Genomic DNA, 19,037 nt, shown 5'->3' with positions numbered 1-19,037 from the left:
CGTCTGATCATTCACAGCATAAGTGTCCTCTTCATAGTAACACTCCTCAACTGGTGGTCGAGTTCTAGTTAAGTAGTTCACAGCATTTACCTTTTCTGCTCCTCCGCTCACATGCTTCAATACCAACCCCAACTCTGTCCTCATCTGGGCCATCTCCTCACGAATATCATCCTAGAGTTGACAGTTGTATTATGAACGGCAAATGTGTTTCTCCCAGTATCTGACCTCCTAGTGCTCCATGCTTTGTTGTTGCGAGAGATCCTCTCCAATTTTTCAGCAATCTGTGCATATGTACAATCACCATATGAACCTCCAGCAATAGTGTCAAGAACTGCTTTATTGTTATCATCCTGTCCTCGATAGAGATATTCCTTCAACGACTCATCATCAATACGATGATTTGGAACACCTCTTACGAATGTAGTGAATCTATCCCAAGAGTTACTCACAGACTCTCCAGGTAATGCTACAAAATTGTTGACCCTATCTTTGTGAATTAGCTTCTTGGACACTGGATAGTACTTCGCTCGGAACACATCTGTCAGTTGGTCCCATGTAAATATTGAGTTATAAGGAAGCTCAGTGAACCATACTGCAGCATCGCCTGTCAATGACAGAGGAAACACTCGTAATCCAATGACATCCAAATCCAGGTCTGGTCTTCCTACACAACTTTTGCAAACCACCCTTAGCTTGGCTAAGTGAGCATGTGGATCCTCCGATGGCGATCCTGAGAATAAGCCTCTTGCTGTAAGCATCTGCATCAAACTACTAGTCACCACAAATGTGTGCCATAGAGGTAAAGGGGGTAAGACAATAGTTCCATCAGAGTTTTCTATATTCATGTTGCCCCGATAGTTGTCATGTTGTTGTGGGCCTAGTGGATCTTGCACCCTCAGCGCATCTCCCAATCGATTTTCAGCTGGAACCTGGTTGTCCCCACCAACTACCCTCTGTTGTTGTAACTCAACTGCATTATCAAGATTTCTTCCGATAGGATCAATTGGATCTCTTTGATTGTTCATTCTTCTCAAGGTGCGGTTCAGCTTTGGATCGTAAGGAGTAAGTGGTTCACCCTGGCTCCGTGTACTTGGCATACACTAGAGTCAGAACCTGAGAGGGACAAAAACAAAGAGAAAAAGTAAAAATACAAAATATTTGACTAACGTTCAATAATGTAGTTAAAATAAATCTAAAAGCCAAATTCCCCGGCAGCGATGTCAAAATTTGATACACTTAAATTACACCTCTCTATAGAAGTATAAGCGATCGTTATCAAGTAAAGAACCCAACTTGTAGGTTGGGGTTGATCCCACGAGGAAAATGGTTTAGACTGTACTTTAACCAACAATTATATTTAATTAGTCAAATTACTTCCAAAAACAGGTAATTAAAGGGGGGTTTGTTTGTATAAAACAAAGGGTAAGAATTCAATAAGTAATCAGTAATCAAAACTCAACTTTGGTTGTTATCAAAATAAGAAAAATAACTAGGGTATACGTGTTCCCTACAAGCTCATAATGCAGTAATCCTAGTAATAACAATCCTTTCCTAGTGTATTACATGCAAAGTGATACGTTAGGTATCTCTAAATCCTTGGTCCGGCATCTAGAGAATTTCACCCCGCACCTTTGTCCGGCTAGGTGTGTATAATTTACTAACCCTTAACTTTACCTCATATTAGACATCATAATCGATGTTTGGCTTAGTTATTACTTCGCACCAATCGACACTAGTCTATTAGATAGTATCACACTAAATTTATGTTGATAATTCTTTTCTTGTTGATTACCTCCTTGGTCCGGTAAGTAGCAACAAGACGAGTTCTAACGCGTGCACTCGTTAAAAAGACTTCTAAACGAAAGAATTATCAATGCATGCAAAACACTATTAAAGAATTGATTATTTACTATTCATACATTGTTAATCGCTCATGGTTCCCACAACCCTAGTTGTGGATTTAGTTACCCATATTAGCGAGAGCACAATTCATAGTTTTAGATGAAAGAATCATGAACTTACGTAAAAAGAATAATAAACCCAAAAATTTAACTTGAATTGCAAAGCCAAAATCTTCAGAACGAACTTAGGAAATCAATAATTGCTAGAGTTACAAATTAATCTCCATAGTCACAAAGTAAAAGGGAAACAAATTAAGGAAAGTTTGTTCAGGCGCACGTCTTCATTCCACGAGACTGACTTACGGACCGTCGATGGATCTACGGTCCGTAAGTCCCTTCCGTCAGCCAGGACGTAGAAAATATTTCAGCTTCCAAAAATCAGCTTCTCTGAAGCAAACGACGGACTTGCAGTATGGACCGTAGATCGATCTATGGTCCGTCAATTCCATCTGTAGCTTCGCACTTGGAATCTTCAAAAATCAGGTACTGGAACCCTCGCAGTCTCATTCTACGGGTCGATTAGTACGGTTCGTAGATCAATCTACAGACCATCAATGGCCACCGTGGTTCCACACTTAGTTAGATTTCCCTGATTTGTCATTCATACCTTGCCTGCTGATCTACGATCATCACCTACGGACCGTCAATGGACCTACGGTCCGTAGATCACCTCCGTGAATGCCCTTTTTCTGCATTTTTCTCAGTTGTCTCTATACTTCTGCGCCTGAACATCTTTCCTGCAAAATACAATAAAAACACATAAAAACCAATACAAAAAGGCCCTAGACACACACAACTTGTAAGTGAAATTTATTAGAAATACCGTAAACTCATGGTATATCAATATATATATATATATGTGTGAATTTAAATTTAATTCTGAAACTTAAATAAACATTCACCTGTATTATGAGTTTGGACTTATAACCAATGTAGCATATAGTTGGAATTACAAGTTTTCTTGATTCTTTCTTTATGTATTAGTTTGAGGATGCGATTAGGTAATTCTTAACTTTAGGATAAGTTAGTTATGAGCCAAGACTTTTTAATTACAAGTGACTACCAATAAGAATTTTTTTAATCACAAACGACTTTTTTGTGTAAGTACAAAGCTATAGAAGATTACATGTTTTAAGATACGTAATTTTTTATGTTTGTTAGTGTAATTGGATTTGTTTTTGTTAAAAAATGCATTTACTCATTGTTGGAATCCAAAAATTCACATGTGAGTTGAGTGAGCTGTACAATAAGCCTCTCTCTCAAATAATTAGACACTCCATTTTACCCCATCTTAATATGAGTTAAATGGAACATCATGAATAATACCTTTAGACAAACAATATACGTTTTAACCAGTGGTGTATAATTCATAACACACATTTATGTTTTGAGCATCTAATTACAACAAGTTGTATGGATCTTCATATTTTTTTTATCCTTTATCTTTTTTAATCTAGCTTTTATGTACTTTTCAAGGTTATAGCTCCTAGTAAGCAATGGATGCAACTAGTTGAGCATCGACTCAATGAAACCTATTTAATAGGTGTGCAAAACTTTTTGGGTTATGCTCTTCAGAAAATAGGAGAAGAATATGAAATACGATGTTCATGTGTCAAATGTTACAATACAACTTTAGAAACTCGTAAAACAGTTGAGACACATTTGCAACTAGACTTTTTGGTATCACCATGGAGAACGTTTGGGTGAGCCATTGTCAGAATCTGAATATGAATTAGAATTTGAATATGAAGATGGTGATGAAGTAGAAGAATGTGAGAGTGAGGATGTAGTAGAAGAACTGTTGAGAGATTTATATCCTAATCTTGATGGAGGAACTACACACACTGATGGTGACGATTTACTTGAGGAGGAACCAATTATTGAAGCAAAAAGATGTTATAGCCTATTGAAGGATTTCGAGCTGCCACTATATCAAAATTCCAAAGCTTCAATCCGATATACAGTAAAATAGATCAAAATACAGCCTAGTATAAATTTCAGGAATCACATAAATTTAACATGAAATTACAATCTATCTCTATATAGTTTGTAATTACATTAATTCCTGAAAAAGTAAAACAAACCGGATATATAATATGTAGCTCGGATACATTATAAATAATTTAGAATTAGGAGAGAAATAAGGGATTTTAGAGGTTTTTAGAAATAGAAGCAAATATTGGAAATAAGAGAAACATAAGACGTGTATTTCAGTAATTTTTCCAATAAAGTATGGTATAAAAAGAGCATTTCGTGGCCCATTTCTGCCTCCCACTGCTACTGTTGTTCAAAGAAAAATTGGGCTTTGGCCCATTTTCGTGGAGTCATCTAAAAAGTATGATCTTTTACTACCCATGATGGCTACATGGTTCATGGAGACTTGAGTTAATAAGAACTCGCATCCCCATATCGGTGCTCAATACTACTCCCAAATATACTTAGCTCATATGTTTGTAAAAACAAAACTCTTTCTTTTAATTGAGATAATTACTCAAAACTTAGCTTAAAAGCTCTCTAGGAACCGATGTTCCCTTTTTCTTGATCAAATGAGAAAACATTTATAAACTCTTTGGGAATACTTAGTTCCCTAATAGCTTTTCATGAGAAATGAACTCAACTCTTACTCTTTGCTTTACTTGAAACTTGAGCCTTAAAACAAAGTTAAAACATTTTATAAAGACTCTTGAAAACTTTAAGAAACTTTACTTTGACTTGTTTCTTAACTTCTAGACTTGACTCTTAACTTCTTCGACTTTGATCTTAACTTTCCTTGAATTGGATTATGGATTCAATGTTCATGATCTCATGTTTATGGATGATTTCATGATGTTTAGATGTACCTTAGAGTGTTAGAATCGACTAGGAAATATAGGTATATAGCTTAGGAACTAGTACGAAAAGGTGGGAAATGAATGGGGAGAACTGGCGTCCCTGGCGCTCTGAGAGGTGCGGGGCGCCAGCCATCGAACTTTAGAGGGCTCTGGCTGGTGCGATGCGCCAGAGGCCAAAGTTCAGAGGAACTTTTGTGGCGCTCTGGCAGGCACGACGCCCCGAGCCCTTGCCCAGAAAATCCCTGATTTTCTTCTTCGTTTTTCGTCTCTAAACCCTCCAATCTTCCCTAGTTCTTTCCCCATACACTTAGGATCAATTGTACCCTCAATACACCATCAATCTAACTCGAAAAACAGCCCGGAAACATGAATCAAATCAACCCCCAAGCATTAATAATTCAACCAACAAGAATTCTACAATGTTCTTCAGGAATTTCACTTTCTTAACATTCAAACAACTCCAAATTTGCTGAATTGAAACCAGTTAGTGTGTGGGTGACCTAACCCAACACGAAAGAAATATCACATACCTTAATAGGGATCACCCCCGACGAATTCCACTCCAAACGCTTGACGTTCTTGGCGAAATTTTAGCTTTTCTCCCTTTCTTTCTTCCTTTCTCTTTTCTCCAAGCCCTAAGTGTTCTTTAATTCTCCAAACTGATTTAGGTTCTGTTTTTACCCTAATAAACCCCTAAAAACGAATTAGGAAACAAATTAGAGAAAATACTACTTTGCCCTTCCCTAAATCCGGATTGGGACTTTTCTCAATCCAACAATCCAACTTCCGAAAGGCATATATCACTCATACAATGTCGAAATCATGCAATCTTGGCGGCGTTGGAAAGATCTCTCCAAGGGACTTCCAACCATATCAAGATCTTCTCCTAACTCCTCCTGAGCTAGGAGTTATGGTCATTTGAAAATGGCCAAAACTCACTTTCTTAACTTAGACAAAATTTCCAGATTTCCTTATCTTTCCAAAATCAATATTTAAATCTCTTTATAGTCATTTCTAGGTGCGAGATGTTACAGTATATACTCTAATAAGATAGTTGTCCTTATCTTGTGTATGGTTGTAAGGAAATACGTATACCACAAATTTAAAAAAAAACACGTTAATGATTAAATATATGATTAACTCCAATGTAACTTTTAAAATTAATTTGCATGGTTTCAAATAAAATAGTTATGTAATTTAAACATGTGGTAATTCATAGTCCTTTCGTTCCAAATATTGTCACGTTTAAGTTCCTTTCGGAATTAATTTGACTAATTTTTAAAATTAAATTGGATAAGGTGTAATATTTCAAAATTTCAAAGACTAAACAAAAACTACTACTAGAAGTTGCACTTTTTCTCATATCACTTTAGTGAAAAAATGCATCATGTCTTTCAAATAGTATTTATATAGTTTATAAATATATATAAAAAATTAAATGATAAATTTTCAGCTAAAAATTAAATTTGATACTCAAAATAATTAAAACCAAGGGGTATTATTTTCCGGTATTGAAACACATATAATTGTTTATCAAAAAATTCAAAAAAAAAAACTCGGGGTTAAAGCAAACTGACAACTGTCAATAGTCAAATTTGGTAATTAACAAAAAAATTAGAGGACTAGTAGTCAAATTTGGTAATTAGCAAAAATTTAGAGGATTAGGCTTAATTAACACTTGTATAATACCGCCAACTATCCGAACACTAGATGGATTAGGCTTAATTAACACAATACTAGACAGATTAGGCTTAATCAACATATCATATAAACTCAATTACATTCAATTAAATTCTATTACATCGATCTTTTTACATATACCAAAAAAAAAAATTACAAATAACATGGCGTTATCAAGATCTAAGCATAGTTTAGGTTTTCGATTCCATCCTAGTGATAAAGAGTTGATCAACCATCTAAAAAGATTCATGCTAGATGGAATTTTTTCACGTCCCCATGTTAGCAAACTAAAGGACGTATTTGGAGACTTAGAGCCATGGCAAATTATCGATAGAGAGAAAACATGTTACTTTCTTACGCGATTAAAGAAATTCAATAATTCGAACAAGAGATTCTCAAGAACAGTTGGGAGTAGGACTTGGAGTGGCCAAACAAGTGGTATTTCCATTAGAGATAAATCAAATAGAAATATTATAATTGGATATAAGAGAAGTTTGAGGTATAAAAGTGGTATTGAAAAATATCAAAGTGAAAAATGGCTTTTGAAGGAATATTTTTTGCCAGATGAGTATATTAAGAAAAGCAAGAACAAGGACATATTTGCCATTTCTAGAATTAAAGAGAAGACAAAAAATGATGAGGAAAATAATAATGATGACGATGATGATGATGTTAAGGATGAAGATGTTGATGGATTACTGGATTATCTATTTGAAGGTAATTATGATCAAGTAATTAGCAATGATAATGACAATCAATTAGAGGGTAATTATGAAGTGAGGACAAGTGATGAAGCAAGTACAAGTACATTAAACAATAATGGAATCAATCCATATGAGAATTCAAGCATTGAGTCTGTATTAGAAATGATTGAGTTTTAATGTTTATAAGCATGCAAATAGCAATGCTATCAAGTACTTTTTTTTTGTTACATTGTCATTAGGTTATAAACTAATAATAGCTTGAATGTGAATAATTTTCGTTTAGAAAAATATGAATTTGCAGTTGAGGATACATTGTTGCATGAGTATTTGTCTTTAAATATTGAAGAAAACTAATTAATACAATTTCTTCTTTTAATAGCTTGATCATCCTTGTTTTGTTTATATGGCAAACACATGTTTAACCTTTTCAATTTTTTATTTTTATAAATAATAATGTTACCATGTGAAGCTAAACGCAAAAAACAATGAACTAAGAATAAAAAAAGGCAATCCTGAATTAATAATATTTTTGTGCATGTGTATAAATATTTAAGGCCTCTTATTATAATTTGGTGTTAGACTATAAATTTTATTGAGACGTTCTTGACACAGATCCAAGATATTTTCTTTTAGAAAAAAAGAAAACATAATACTTAAGTTTTTCCAGAGCAAGCAAGTCAACAAATGCTTGTCTACCTCAACAATACACTTGAACTAATAAAAGTGACATGGATTAGTAGATAATCTATTTGGAGGTAATTATGATCATTGATCAAGTAATTAGCAACGATAATGACAATCAGTTAGAGAGTAATTATGAAAGTGAGGACAAATTATGAAGCAAGTACAAGCACATTAAACAATAATGTTGAACATGGAGATTATGGAAAATTAATGGAATTAATCCATCTGAGAATTCAAGCATTGAGTCCGTACTTGAAATGATTGAATTATAATGTTTATAGGCATGCAAATAGAAATGCTATCAAGTTTTTTTTTTTTTTTTTTGGTTACATTAGGTTATAAAATTTTATATGGATAGCTCATCAAAAGAAAGAAAGAAAGAAACCCCTTATATTTATCTTATTTTTTCGAGGAAGGAGCTTGAATGCAAGTGATATATTGCAAACAAATGTCTAACCTCTTTTAATTTTTAGTTTCATAAATAATAATATTACCATGTGAAGTTAAATGGCAAAAGGAATTATATTAGAATAAAAAAGGCAAATCTAAATTAATACTTAATGTTTTTGTGCATGTGTATAAATATTTAAGGCCTCTTATTATAATTTGGTGTTAGACTATTAATTTTATTGAGACGTTCTTAACACAGATCCAAGACAATTTCTTTTAGAGAAAATGAATACATATTACTTAAACTTTTCTAGAGCAAGTAGGTCAGCAAATTCTTGTCTACCTCAACAATACACTTGCGCGAGCGTTGAGGCTTTCATCGAAACAAAGAGAGAGGAGCGGAAGGCCATTTGATTGTAAGGAAAGGGACATGTATCCTTTGAACTAATAAAAATGTCAATAGTTATTGATGAGCCTAATCTAAAAAAAGAACGTCAAGAATGCAACCAATTATTGCTAATGAATGATTTTATTTTTTTGAAAACAAACACTTTTAATGACTCAATGTGTCAAGCATTCAAACAAACCTCTATTTATTGCAAACAAATAAATTTGAATCCAATTACATTATTGTAAACATAAATACAAACATCTAAGTTGCGTGATTTCGAGAATGCAACCAATTATTGCTGCTTATATCAATAGAAATCAGTAGATAGAGATTTATATTGACTTTGAAGCAAATTAACTATGTATGCAAACACAATTAACAATTCTTATGTAAAACATGAATTTTAGCAACAACTACAAATTTTAATGGAAACTAAAATGGAATAAACTTAATCATTAACCTTTTGTGTTGTATACACATCAACACAAGTCAACTCAAAGAGTTTATCAATGGAAAAAACTCTACACTGTCAATATAATCTATTAACAGTTGATAACAATCTGTCTATTTTATTTTTTACGTAACAAGTTTCACACGTGATATTTCACATTGATCGTGTCCCCGATAGTATACCACCCCTCTAGCATACCTTATTGACTCATCTTCACCAATACCCCCTTGCTCCTTGTCTCCCTCCCCACCACCCCACACGCCTACCCCCACCTCCTCCTCCAACAATATTTGTCTAGATTATACATGAATATTTTCAACATATTATTTTTTTGTTTATATACCTATCACAAGAAATTTAAACATAGATGTGTATTAAGTGAGGTTTTAAAAAATGGATTTATTTTGGCATCTATTTCATAGGATTATTAAACTACTAGAGGAGATGTTCTAAGAAATTTATACGTGGAAGACATATTCAAATCAGTTGGGCATTTCGATGAAGAAACTTATATATAGCTGTCATTTATTAGAATAGTGTGTTGGGATAAACCAAACCCAGAGTGGGTGAAATGCAACACAGATGGCGCATGTAGGGAAAATCCTGGACAGAGTTCATATGGATTCAACATTAGGAATAGCAGGGGGGATTTAATTTATGCTGAGGCACAAATCATAGGAGAGGCAATAAATATGGAAGCTGAGATTATGGGTGTGTTGAAGGCGATGTAGTACTACAAAACACACAATTTTCAGAAGATCATACTGGAAACAGACTCATTGACTCTAAAAAATATGTTGCTAAAACAGTGGAAGATTCCTTGGTCATAAGCTGAAAAAATAGAGAGCATACAGCAGAGCATAGCAAGGAAAAATGTTCAGGTAAAACATATATTTCGGGAGGCTAATCAATTAGCAAACTACCTGGTAAACATGGCCCTAGATCAAGCAGAGTTTGTACAAATACAAAGTTTTCACAATCTACCAAGGAGGGGCAGACGAATCATTAACATGGATAAACAACAAATTTCATCATTGCGAATTAAAACAAGGTGGATTAATCCAACATGCTAAGCTAGTTCATGTACAAACCAGAAACACATAGCTATAATACTTACAGATCGAAGTTATGTCTTCGAAGAGACGATCTAGCTATGTCAAAGCCTACTAGCTTAGAGCCACTTCAGTTTACAAAAATGACCAGCAAAAAGGGTGATCTCAAACTGATTTTTCCACTAGAGAGCAAACTCGATACAACAGGTTGTACTCAAAGTCTTCCGAAGGAGAGACATGGTTAAGTCCCAACAGAGAGGTCTTCTCGAACTCCAAACACCTCCACCGGATTCACATCTACAAAAAAGAAAGTCAGCAGTAGTTGGGAGTGGAAAAATGTCAGCAGGCGACTACCTTTGCGAGCTGATAAAACACCTTCCTGTCCATGGAGGAATTAATTCTAGAGAAGGAGAACGTGCAAGGATAAGGAAAAGGGGACAAGAAACATGGAGGCAATAGACCTTAGGAGAAGAAGACATAGTTTATTTCCTAATTTGGGCCATCTGACTTTTGTTTAATTTGGGCTCTTTGCCGACTTGTGTTTGACTTTTGTTGAAATGAAATAAACGGACCACTAGTCCAAAATTTAATCAAAAAAAAAAAACATATTCATCTAGATTATAGTCATCAGTTGGAGGATCGTAAAAAACTTTCATACCAATTAAAGAAAATTATTTTATTTATAAACTAAAAAGTTCTTGTATCTTAATTCAATAATAATACTTGACTAAAATTAGAGAAATGGTTATACATAAAAGACATAAAATATGAAGAGAATCCTAACTAGCTAGTATTATATCTTTTTTCCACCTTTGCGATGTTCCACCTTGACCTCTTGTGCACTAGGGGTTAGACGAAGAAACTTGCGGAATATATTCAAAACAGAAACCATGCAATCAAGATGACTGCTCGGTTTCTTCTCCTCCTCCTCGTTGTCATAATCATCATCATTATTATCAGTTTTAATATTCTCAATTAACATGTCTTGAGGTCTGAAATTTCCACGAGCTATGACAATATTTTCAAAATCCTGAAAAGCTTTTTGGTGTGCGGTGCGGAGTTTCATCTTGCAAATCATGGTAGCACTTAATAGTTGCAAATGCTTGATTTTCTTGTCATCAGATTTCACAAACCGTAGTCTTGCCTCCATTACTTTACTGTAACCCATTATGCAACTTCAACTTTAAATGAAACTATTTAATTTATAAACTCAAAAGTTCTTGAATTTTAATTCAAGTTCTCTCTATTTTGTATATTTCTATATAACTAGTCATAACCCTATTATAAAAGCAAGAAACCAAATTACATTAGGATTAAAAAATCTATTCTATATAGAATTAGGACAAATAAATCTTAACTAGACATTAATTAAGTAAATATCAAAAACAACAAATTCTAAACTTAGAATTCCTACTACAACTTTAAATTATTATTCAAACATGGATATCACATCTTTGTATAGATTTTAAGATGCATTATGATCGTATACTTGTGACCAAATAGAATATCAAATATCTTTGTGCTCAAATCTCAAGGTTAAAATCATAATATATTTTTTTAGGTAACTAATAATATCATAAATTTCTGTAGAAGTGTCTATATATATATTTTTCCATTTTTTCTTATATCACTTTAGTGAAAAAATTGGGAAGCGGCTCCTGTCCATTTTCTCCAGTGGAGCATTAGATTCTTTACTCGCATCCCATAAAAATTTTAATGAATTGATTTGATCATCCTTTAATTAGGGTTAATTATTTTTACAATGGTCCTTATCTCTTTCCAAATATTTATATTTTCACGGTCAAATAGTAATACATCTTCTTTGTCATGTTGTCCCCTCTATTCTTTTTATTTTTGATTTATATCCTCTTCTCTATTTCTAGTATGATATCTTGTTCAAAATAAGTTTTTAACATAAAAATAAATAACAAAACCAATAAACAGATTGCAAAATTAACTTCTTCTTTTTTGAAAATTCACTTTGAAAAAGAGGGTAGCAAAGCAACACATAATTATTGAAAATCTCAATTTTATCGATAGAAAGACAATATACAATTCCTAACACAATTTTTAATTTCAGCCTAGTTTAATTACTCCTTCTGTCCCAATTTATGTGACTTACTTTCCTTTTTAGTCCGTCCAAAAAAGAATGACACATTTCTATATTAAGTAAAATTTTAACTATAAAATATCGATTTTACCTTTAATGAAATGATTTACAGCCACACAAAATTTTTATCATTCATTTTGGACCACAAGTTTTAAAAGTCTTCCTTTCTTTCTTAAACTCCGTACCGAGTCAAACTACCTCGCATAAAATTGGACGGAGGGAGTATCTAATTTCACTAAAGAAAAAATCGTAACAAAGTCTTATAATTTTTTTTTATCAAAAATAGATGATAATAAATTCCAATATTTTGTGAAATTATTTCGATGTACCATGTCTTCCTCCTTAAACACTATTAAGATAGTTTTTTTTTTTTCTTTTCAAATATTAAAGATAGTTTTATTAAGATGAAATGGAGGAAAGAGAAATATTTTTTTTTCTTGTGGAGACGGATAAAAAAAAAAGTTAACCCTAGTTAAAGAATAAAACAAATCGATCCAATGAAACATTTATGGGACACGTGTAAAGCATCTAATGTCTCACTGGAGGACATAGACAGAACCTCTACTGGACTGGAGTCGCTTCCAAAAAATTGTAATACACCTTTCAAATATTTTACAAATTTTAATTATTGTGACTTATAATTATTTTTTTGTAATTTATAAATACATAAAAAAAAATATTCAAATTATAAATTTTCAGTTAAAAATAAAGGTTAATTTTCAAAATCTAAAAAATGTGACATAACTAAAATCAAAGGGTACTTATTTTCCAATATTGAAACAAATAATTGATTATCAATAAATGAAAAAATTAACCTAGAACCGTCAATTATTGAAATTACATAACTTGGGGTCAAATTTAGTAAATACGTTTCTTACGGAATTAATTAAGGAGAGAATTGCGAAATTAAGTCAAATATTAACTTTTCCCTACACTTTTATACCGCCAACACTATCCCAATAGTAATTACGTTTCTCACGGAATTAATTACCAAATATTATCTATCCCAATATTAGATAGATTAGGCTTAATTAACATATTATATAAACTCCACTACATTCAATTCAATTCTATTACACCAATCTTTTTACACCTACCAAATTTTTTTACAAATAACATGGCTTTATCAAGATCTAAGCATAGTTTAGGTTTTCGAGTCCATCCTAGTAATAAAGAGTTGATCAACCATCTAAAAAGATTCATGCTTGATGGAATTTTTCCACGTCCCCATGCTATCAAACTAAATGACCTATTTGGAGACTTAGAGCCATGGCAAATTATCGATGGAGAGAAGACATGTTACTTTCTTACGCGATCAATAATTCGAACATGAGATTCTCAAGAACAGTTGGGAGTGGGACTTGGAGTGGCCAAACAAGTGATATTCCCCATTAGAGATAAATCAAATAGAAATATTATAATTTGATATAAGAGAAGTTTGAGGTATAAAAGTGGTATTGAAAAAGATCAAAGTGAACAAAGGAATATTTTTTGCCAGATGAGTATATTAAGAAAAGCAAGAACAAGGATATATTTGTCATTTGTAGAATTAAAGAGAAGAAAAAAGAAGAAAAGGAAAATAATAATGATGTTAAGGATGAAGATGTTGATGGATTAGTGGAACCTCTATTTGAAGGTAATTATGATCAACTAATTAGCAAAATATGAATTTGCGGTTGAGGACGAATTGTTGCATGAGTAGTTTTTTAAAATATTAGTACAATTTCTTCTTTTATTATCTTGATCATCCCTATTTTGTCTTCAATGGTTAGTTATGTATACACAATAAAATCTTATATGGATAGCTCATCAAAAGAATGGAAAAAAATCCTTATATTTATCTTTTTATTTTCGATGAAGGGGTTCGAATTCAACACAATATATTGCAAACAAATGTCTAACCTCTTCTAGTTCTTTGCTTTATAAATAATAATATTATCATGTAAAGTTAAACACTAAACACAATTATGTAAGAATAAAAAAGGGCAACCCTAAATCAATAATATTTTAGTGCATGTGTATTTAAGACCTCTTATTATAATTTGGTGTTAGACTACTAATTTTATTGAGACGCTCTTGACACAAATCCAAGACATTTTCTTTTATAAAGAAATCGACTTAGATAGTCAAAAGCTTGAAGGTTCGAATTTTTTCTTAAGGTTTAGCCCTTGAAGTTTTCATTCAAGCTTTCTGGCAAAGCTCCGTTGGTGGTGGAAGCTCATCGTCTCCTTTGCTCTCCATCCCGGTTTGTCTTCCAGTAACTCATTTATGCCTAGGATCAGAAGGTTTTAGTCTATTGGCTTTTGATTTGGAAGAATGAATATTTGTTACATAGTTAATAAGTTGTTGTTAAAGTGCATTCATATTATGCCATTAATATGCCTAAGTTTTCTAGTGATTAATTTAGCTCATTTGTAAATATTCATCTTCATGAATAAAGGCTAATAATCTATCTTCTTGCTATTTTCATGTGACTTCGGGTGAGTTCTTTGAACTCTATTACCTTCCTCTTTTCATTCCGAATGGGCCGTGGAGGCCCAACTCTACCCTTTCTCGAGTCAACCCCATTTCCAAGATAAAGAAGCTGATGAACATGTAGAAATAGAGCTGATATAGATGTTCGAAAGTCCAAAAATGGACTGTATACACTTAATAAACAGATAAAAAAATACTAAACTACAGGGTTGAAACGAAAATACAGGTATTCGAAAGCTGAAGTGAGCTGTATACACTTGGTATATAATCTGATATACAAGAAAATAGACTAAAATACAGCCTATATACAAATGTATACATTCAGTGTATACAAGGATTTTCAGAAAATAAAATGGGCCAAAGCATAGTTTTCCTTTGCACAACAGTAGCAGCGGGAAGCAGAAATGGGCCACGAAATGCTCTTTTTATACCATTCTTTATTGGAAAAATTACTGAAATACACGTCTTATGTTTCCCTTATTTCCAATATTCCCTTCTATTTCTAAAAACATCTAAAATCCCTTATTTCTCTTCTAATTCTAAATTATTTTATAATGTATCCGAGCTACATATTATGTATCTGGTTTATTTTATAATGTATCCGAGATAGTTCTTAATGTATCCGAGCTACATATTATGTATCCGAGTTGTTTTACTTTGTCAGGGATTAATGTAATTACAAACTAAATAGGGATAGATTGTAATTTCATATTAAAACTATGTGATTCCTAAAATTTATACTAGGCTGTATTTTGGTCTATTTTCTTGTATATCGGATTGACGTGTTTGAATTTGATGTAAAGGGTGGGAAAGATGCCAATCCACCAGATTTGACGACTATTTTCTTTGAGACTCGTAAAAAAGATAACAAGTTTGTTAAACCTGAAGCAATTGAAAAACATGTACGTTTGGTAAATTGAATAAGTAAATAGCCTGAAATTGTTATACGTTTTGATAGAAAATGTCCTTTTATATATTTTGTAGGCTCAACTTGAGAAAATAGTTCAAGAAGATCCATCTCTATCTAGTATAGAGATTGTTGAAAAATGTTGTGGACCACCTGAGGTAAAACAATGGTCACCTGAGGTAGCACCACAAAGAATTTCTTATTGTGAACTTCAAAGAGCAACTCACGGCTTTGATGTAAATAATTTGCTAGGTAGTGGAAGTTTCGGTTCTGTTTACAAAGGGACAGTTGCAGATGGGATGACTGTAGTTGTCAAAGCTTTCAATGTGCAGATGGAAGGCATGTTTCAAACCTTTGACAGAAAATGTGAAATCTTTCTAAATCTTCGTCACAGAAATCTCACCAAAATAATTAGCAACTATAGTAACTTGGATTTTTAAGCACTGATACTTGAGTACATGCCAAACAAGAGCTTAAATAATTAATTGCTATATTCTCGCGGCTCAACTATAATGCAGAAATTGATGTCATGTTTGACTTTGCATCTGCTTTGGAATTTCTCCATCATGGTTACTCAGTTCCGATTATTCACTTTGATCTTAAGCCTAGCAATGTGTTACTTGACAACAAAATGATGGGACACCTTACTGACTTTAGCGGTGCCCAACTTCTAAGAAAGGAAGCTTCCTTTTCATTTCTTTCATTTTTATTATCTGACTGATGTTATATACTTAGTTGTAAATCTTTAAAATAGATATTAGATTCTCGGTTAATGCATCTCAAAGTCTTTCTAATGAATTTTTTTCGTATTTTCTTGCAGCTTTTGTTGATGTATCTGGATAACACTCGATGAAGATTGGAACTTTTAATTTTTTGCCTACCTTATGTTTATTCTTCTGTGCAAGATACATGTTTCGAAGAAAATGAATGAGCTCACTATTATTAGTTTTCTACAAATTTAATGTAAAACTTGATATTAGTCTAACTCGGATGTTAGCTATGTTTTTTCGTTAAACAATTATTGAAATCAATATCATGGATGTCAACTAGTTTATTGTAATGAATTGCTTTCTTTACATATATCTTATTTTCGCTGTCTCTTCTCTTTATATATATCATGTTTTCGTAGAAATTTTTTTAGTAGCAATTCGATATTTGTTGAAATGTATTAGTGCTCAATCAAGGACAAGAATTATGGCTAGTCTCTAAAGGCCAATCTATGTCCAGGCAGCTTGTTGCTCGTCTCTAATGGTATTCTAGGAGGGAGTTGTTGATAGTCGCTAAAGCTATTCTAGGACGAGGTTGGTGAGTCGCTAAAGGTATTTCTAGGACCAGATAGTTCTCGTCTTTAAAGCAATTCTAAGGACATGTCTTTAATGGTAGCTAGAGATTACTAGGACCAGATTTCTATCGTCTCTAAAGATTATTACAACTAGTTTTTGGTGATCGTTATAGAGTTTTATCGACCTGAAAAACGTATTTCCCAAGATATATTTGGTCTATTTGAGACCAGAAATAACGTCCCTAAAGGAAATTCGCGAACATTTTGGATCCCCATCCCAAAAACCATTAGTGACTAGTTTCTTTGTCCCGTCGTTGTTGAGCGATAGCGAAGGAAGCTTTTAGGACGGGTGGCGACCAGATTTTTTAAGTCTCAAATGCTCGTTTGGGACCAGAGTTCGACTTTCAGGGACCAGATTTCCCTTCCTTAGATGTTGTTTTTCTTGTAGTGTCATAATTAGAGTAGCACCTTTCAGATCAAGATTTCATAAGCATCTAAATTATGATTCCATTCAAATATAAGAAAACCTTTCACAAATCATTGACACTTTATCTTTAAAACATCCTTTAGACACAAATAATGCTTTTCATAAAATATGTAAATGTCCTACATCAAATTCATGATCATAATCCACAAGTTCATAAGCATTGTTCATAGCTAAATTTCATAAAATAGGCATAGTAATGGGGCCATATGAAATCGATTGAAAATCATGTAATTGAATGAAATGATTCATAATAAGATTGAATATAAATAATTTAATCTAATAAAGAGGACCATGAAGATTTGCATGAAACCCTAATAGAATGGAATAAAATCAATTTAAGGGATTTGAAGTATTTGAAAGTATCGTCAATGAAAGCATTTGAAGTTCTTGATAATTCTTTACCCATGAGTTTTTACAAGATTTCCTCCATGAAAGTATTTCAATTTCTTGATAATTCTTTTACGGAAGGATTTTCTAAAATTTTCTACATGATATTATGAATGATTATTCAAAGAAGAAATTATATTTTGAGAACTACTTAAATAATTTTCTTTATGACTTTTTGATAATTCTTTGGCGATTTCTTTGAAATCTTGTATTATGAACCCTAGAATTGTGAGTTATGAAAGTTTCCAAATGTGAGACATTATGATGCTATCATATGATTCTCTAACTTCATTATTATGACATGATATATGTATCTTTTGTATGCAAAGATATGGTACATGAATTGTAACCTAATGATGTGACGATATGAATAATGGTCCTTGAATGTTATGAATATGATCCTTCGAGCTAACCAATGATCACACGAGCTGAATGAAGCTAAATAATTAACCAAAAAGTCATAAGTCTAAATGAAGAACCTCTGAAACTATGTTTTCTTGGGTAATATAAGGATAATATTGTTGTTTCAGGTGACTCATTTTATGCCCTTGGTAAAGGCTAGTAACAGATCCACATGATATGTACACACATATATATATATATCATACCCGATAATGCATGAGATGGAATTAGTTGACTATGTCGAGATCAGACTCCATGCGATCACATGGTGATTTATATTAATTAGACTATTAAAATTTCATAATGAACTAAAATATGACGTAGATGTCACGACCCAGACCATGGTGATTGACACCCACACTAACCCTCCGGTGGGAGACCATTTCTACAACCCAAATCTAACAGCTTAACCAAATACTACACATTTAAAGATACAGAAGCAAGTTTAAATGACAATAAAAATGTAGTCCCTATAAACTCCAAAGGTTTAAACAATTAACTAACCAAACTAATGCGGATATTCAACCCCTAGAACCTGAAAGTCATTGTACCAAAACTCTGCTAAAGACAAGTCTAAGAACAAGGGGTACAACCCCGAAACTAACAAACACCTTAAACAATTAGTTTGAGTCCGAAGAGAGTGGATTTAAACAAGAGAGATCCATGGAAGCCTGAAAGAACTGGCTCACCTTTGAATCCGATCACGCTCAATAGTCACCTAGCTGAGGTCTATCAATAGCCACCTGAAGATGCCCTTTACTCAATAAAGAAAGAGCAAGTGTAGTATCAGTACACAACCATAGTGTACTGGTAGGATCACGCGACTATCCTAATAAGTGAAACACATGCAAGTAACCACAACATTATAAAACAGGCATATACCGAACGTATACAATATTAGTC

At 32.8% G+C, this 19,037-nt stretch overlaps 1 protein-coding gene and 1 pseudogene across 1 annotated transcript; both read left to right on the top strand.

Annotated features, from left to right (window-relative positions):
• The first annotated feature begins 6,576 nt into the window (after nt 1–6,576).
• Nucleotides 6,577–7,293, top strand: LOC125856077 (protein CUP-SHAPED COTYLEDON 2-like). Its single transcript, XM_049535660.1, has one exon. The coding sequence runs from the start codon at nt 6,577–6,579 to the stop codon at nt 7,291–7,293; it is 717 nt and encodes a 238-aa protein (XP_049391617.1).
• A 6,018-nt stretch (nt 7,294–13,311) lies between these two features.
• Nucleotides 13,312–16,419, top strand: LOC125856076 (uncharacterized; annotated as a pseudogene).
• Nucleotides 16,420–19,037: the final 2,618 nt, after the last annotated feature.

The sequence above is a fragment of the Solanum stenotomum genome, chromosome 2 (genome assembly GCF_019186545.1).
Source record: "Solanum stenotomum isolate F172 chromosome 2, ASM1918654v1, whole genome shotgun sequence".
Lineage (NCBI taxonomy): Eukaryota > Viridiplantae > Streptophyta > Magnoliopsida > Solanales > Solanaceae > Solanum > Solanum stenotomum.
This window is presented reverse-complemented; position numbering and strand designations above follow the sequence as displayed.

Coding starts and splice junctions, on each gene's coding strand:
- LOC125856077 (XM_049535660.1), top strand. CDS start 6,577: ATGGCGTTATCAAGATCTAAGCATAGTTTAGGTTTTCGATTCCATCCT.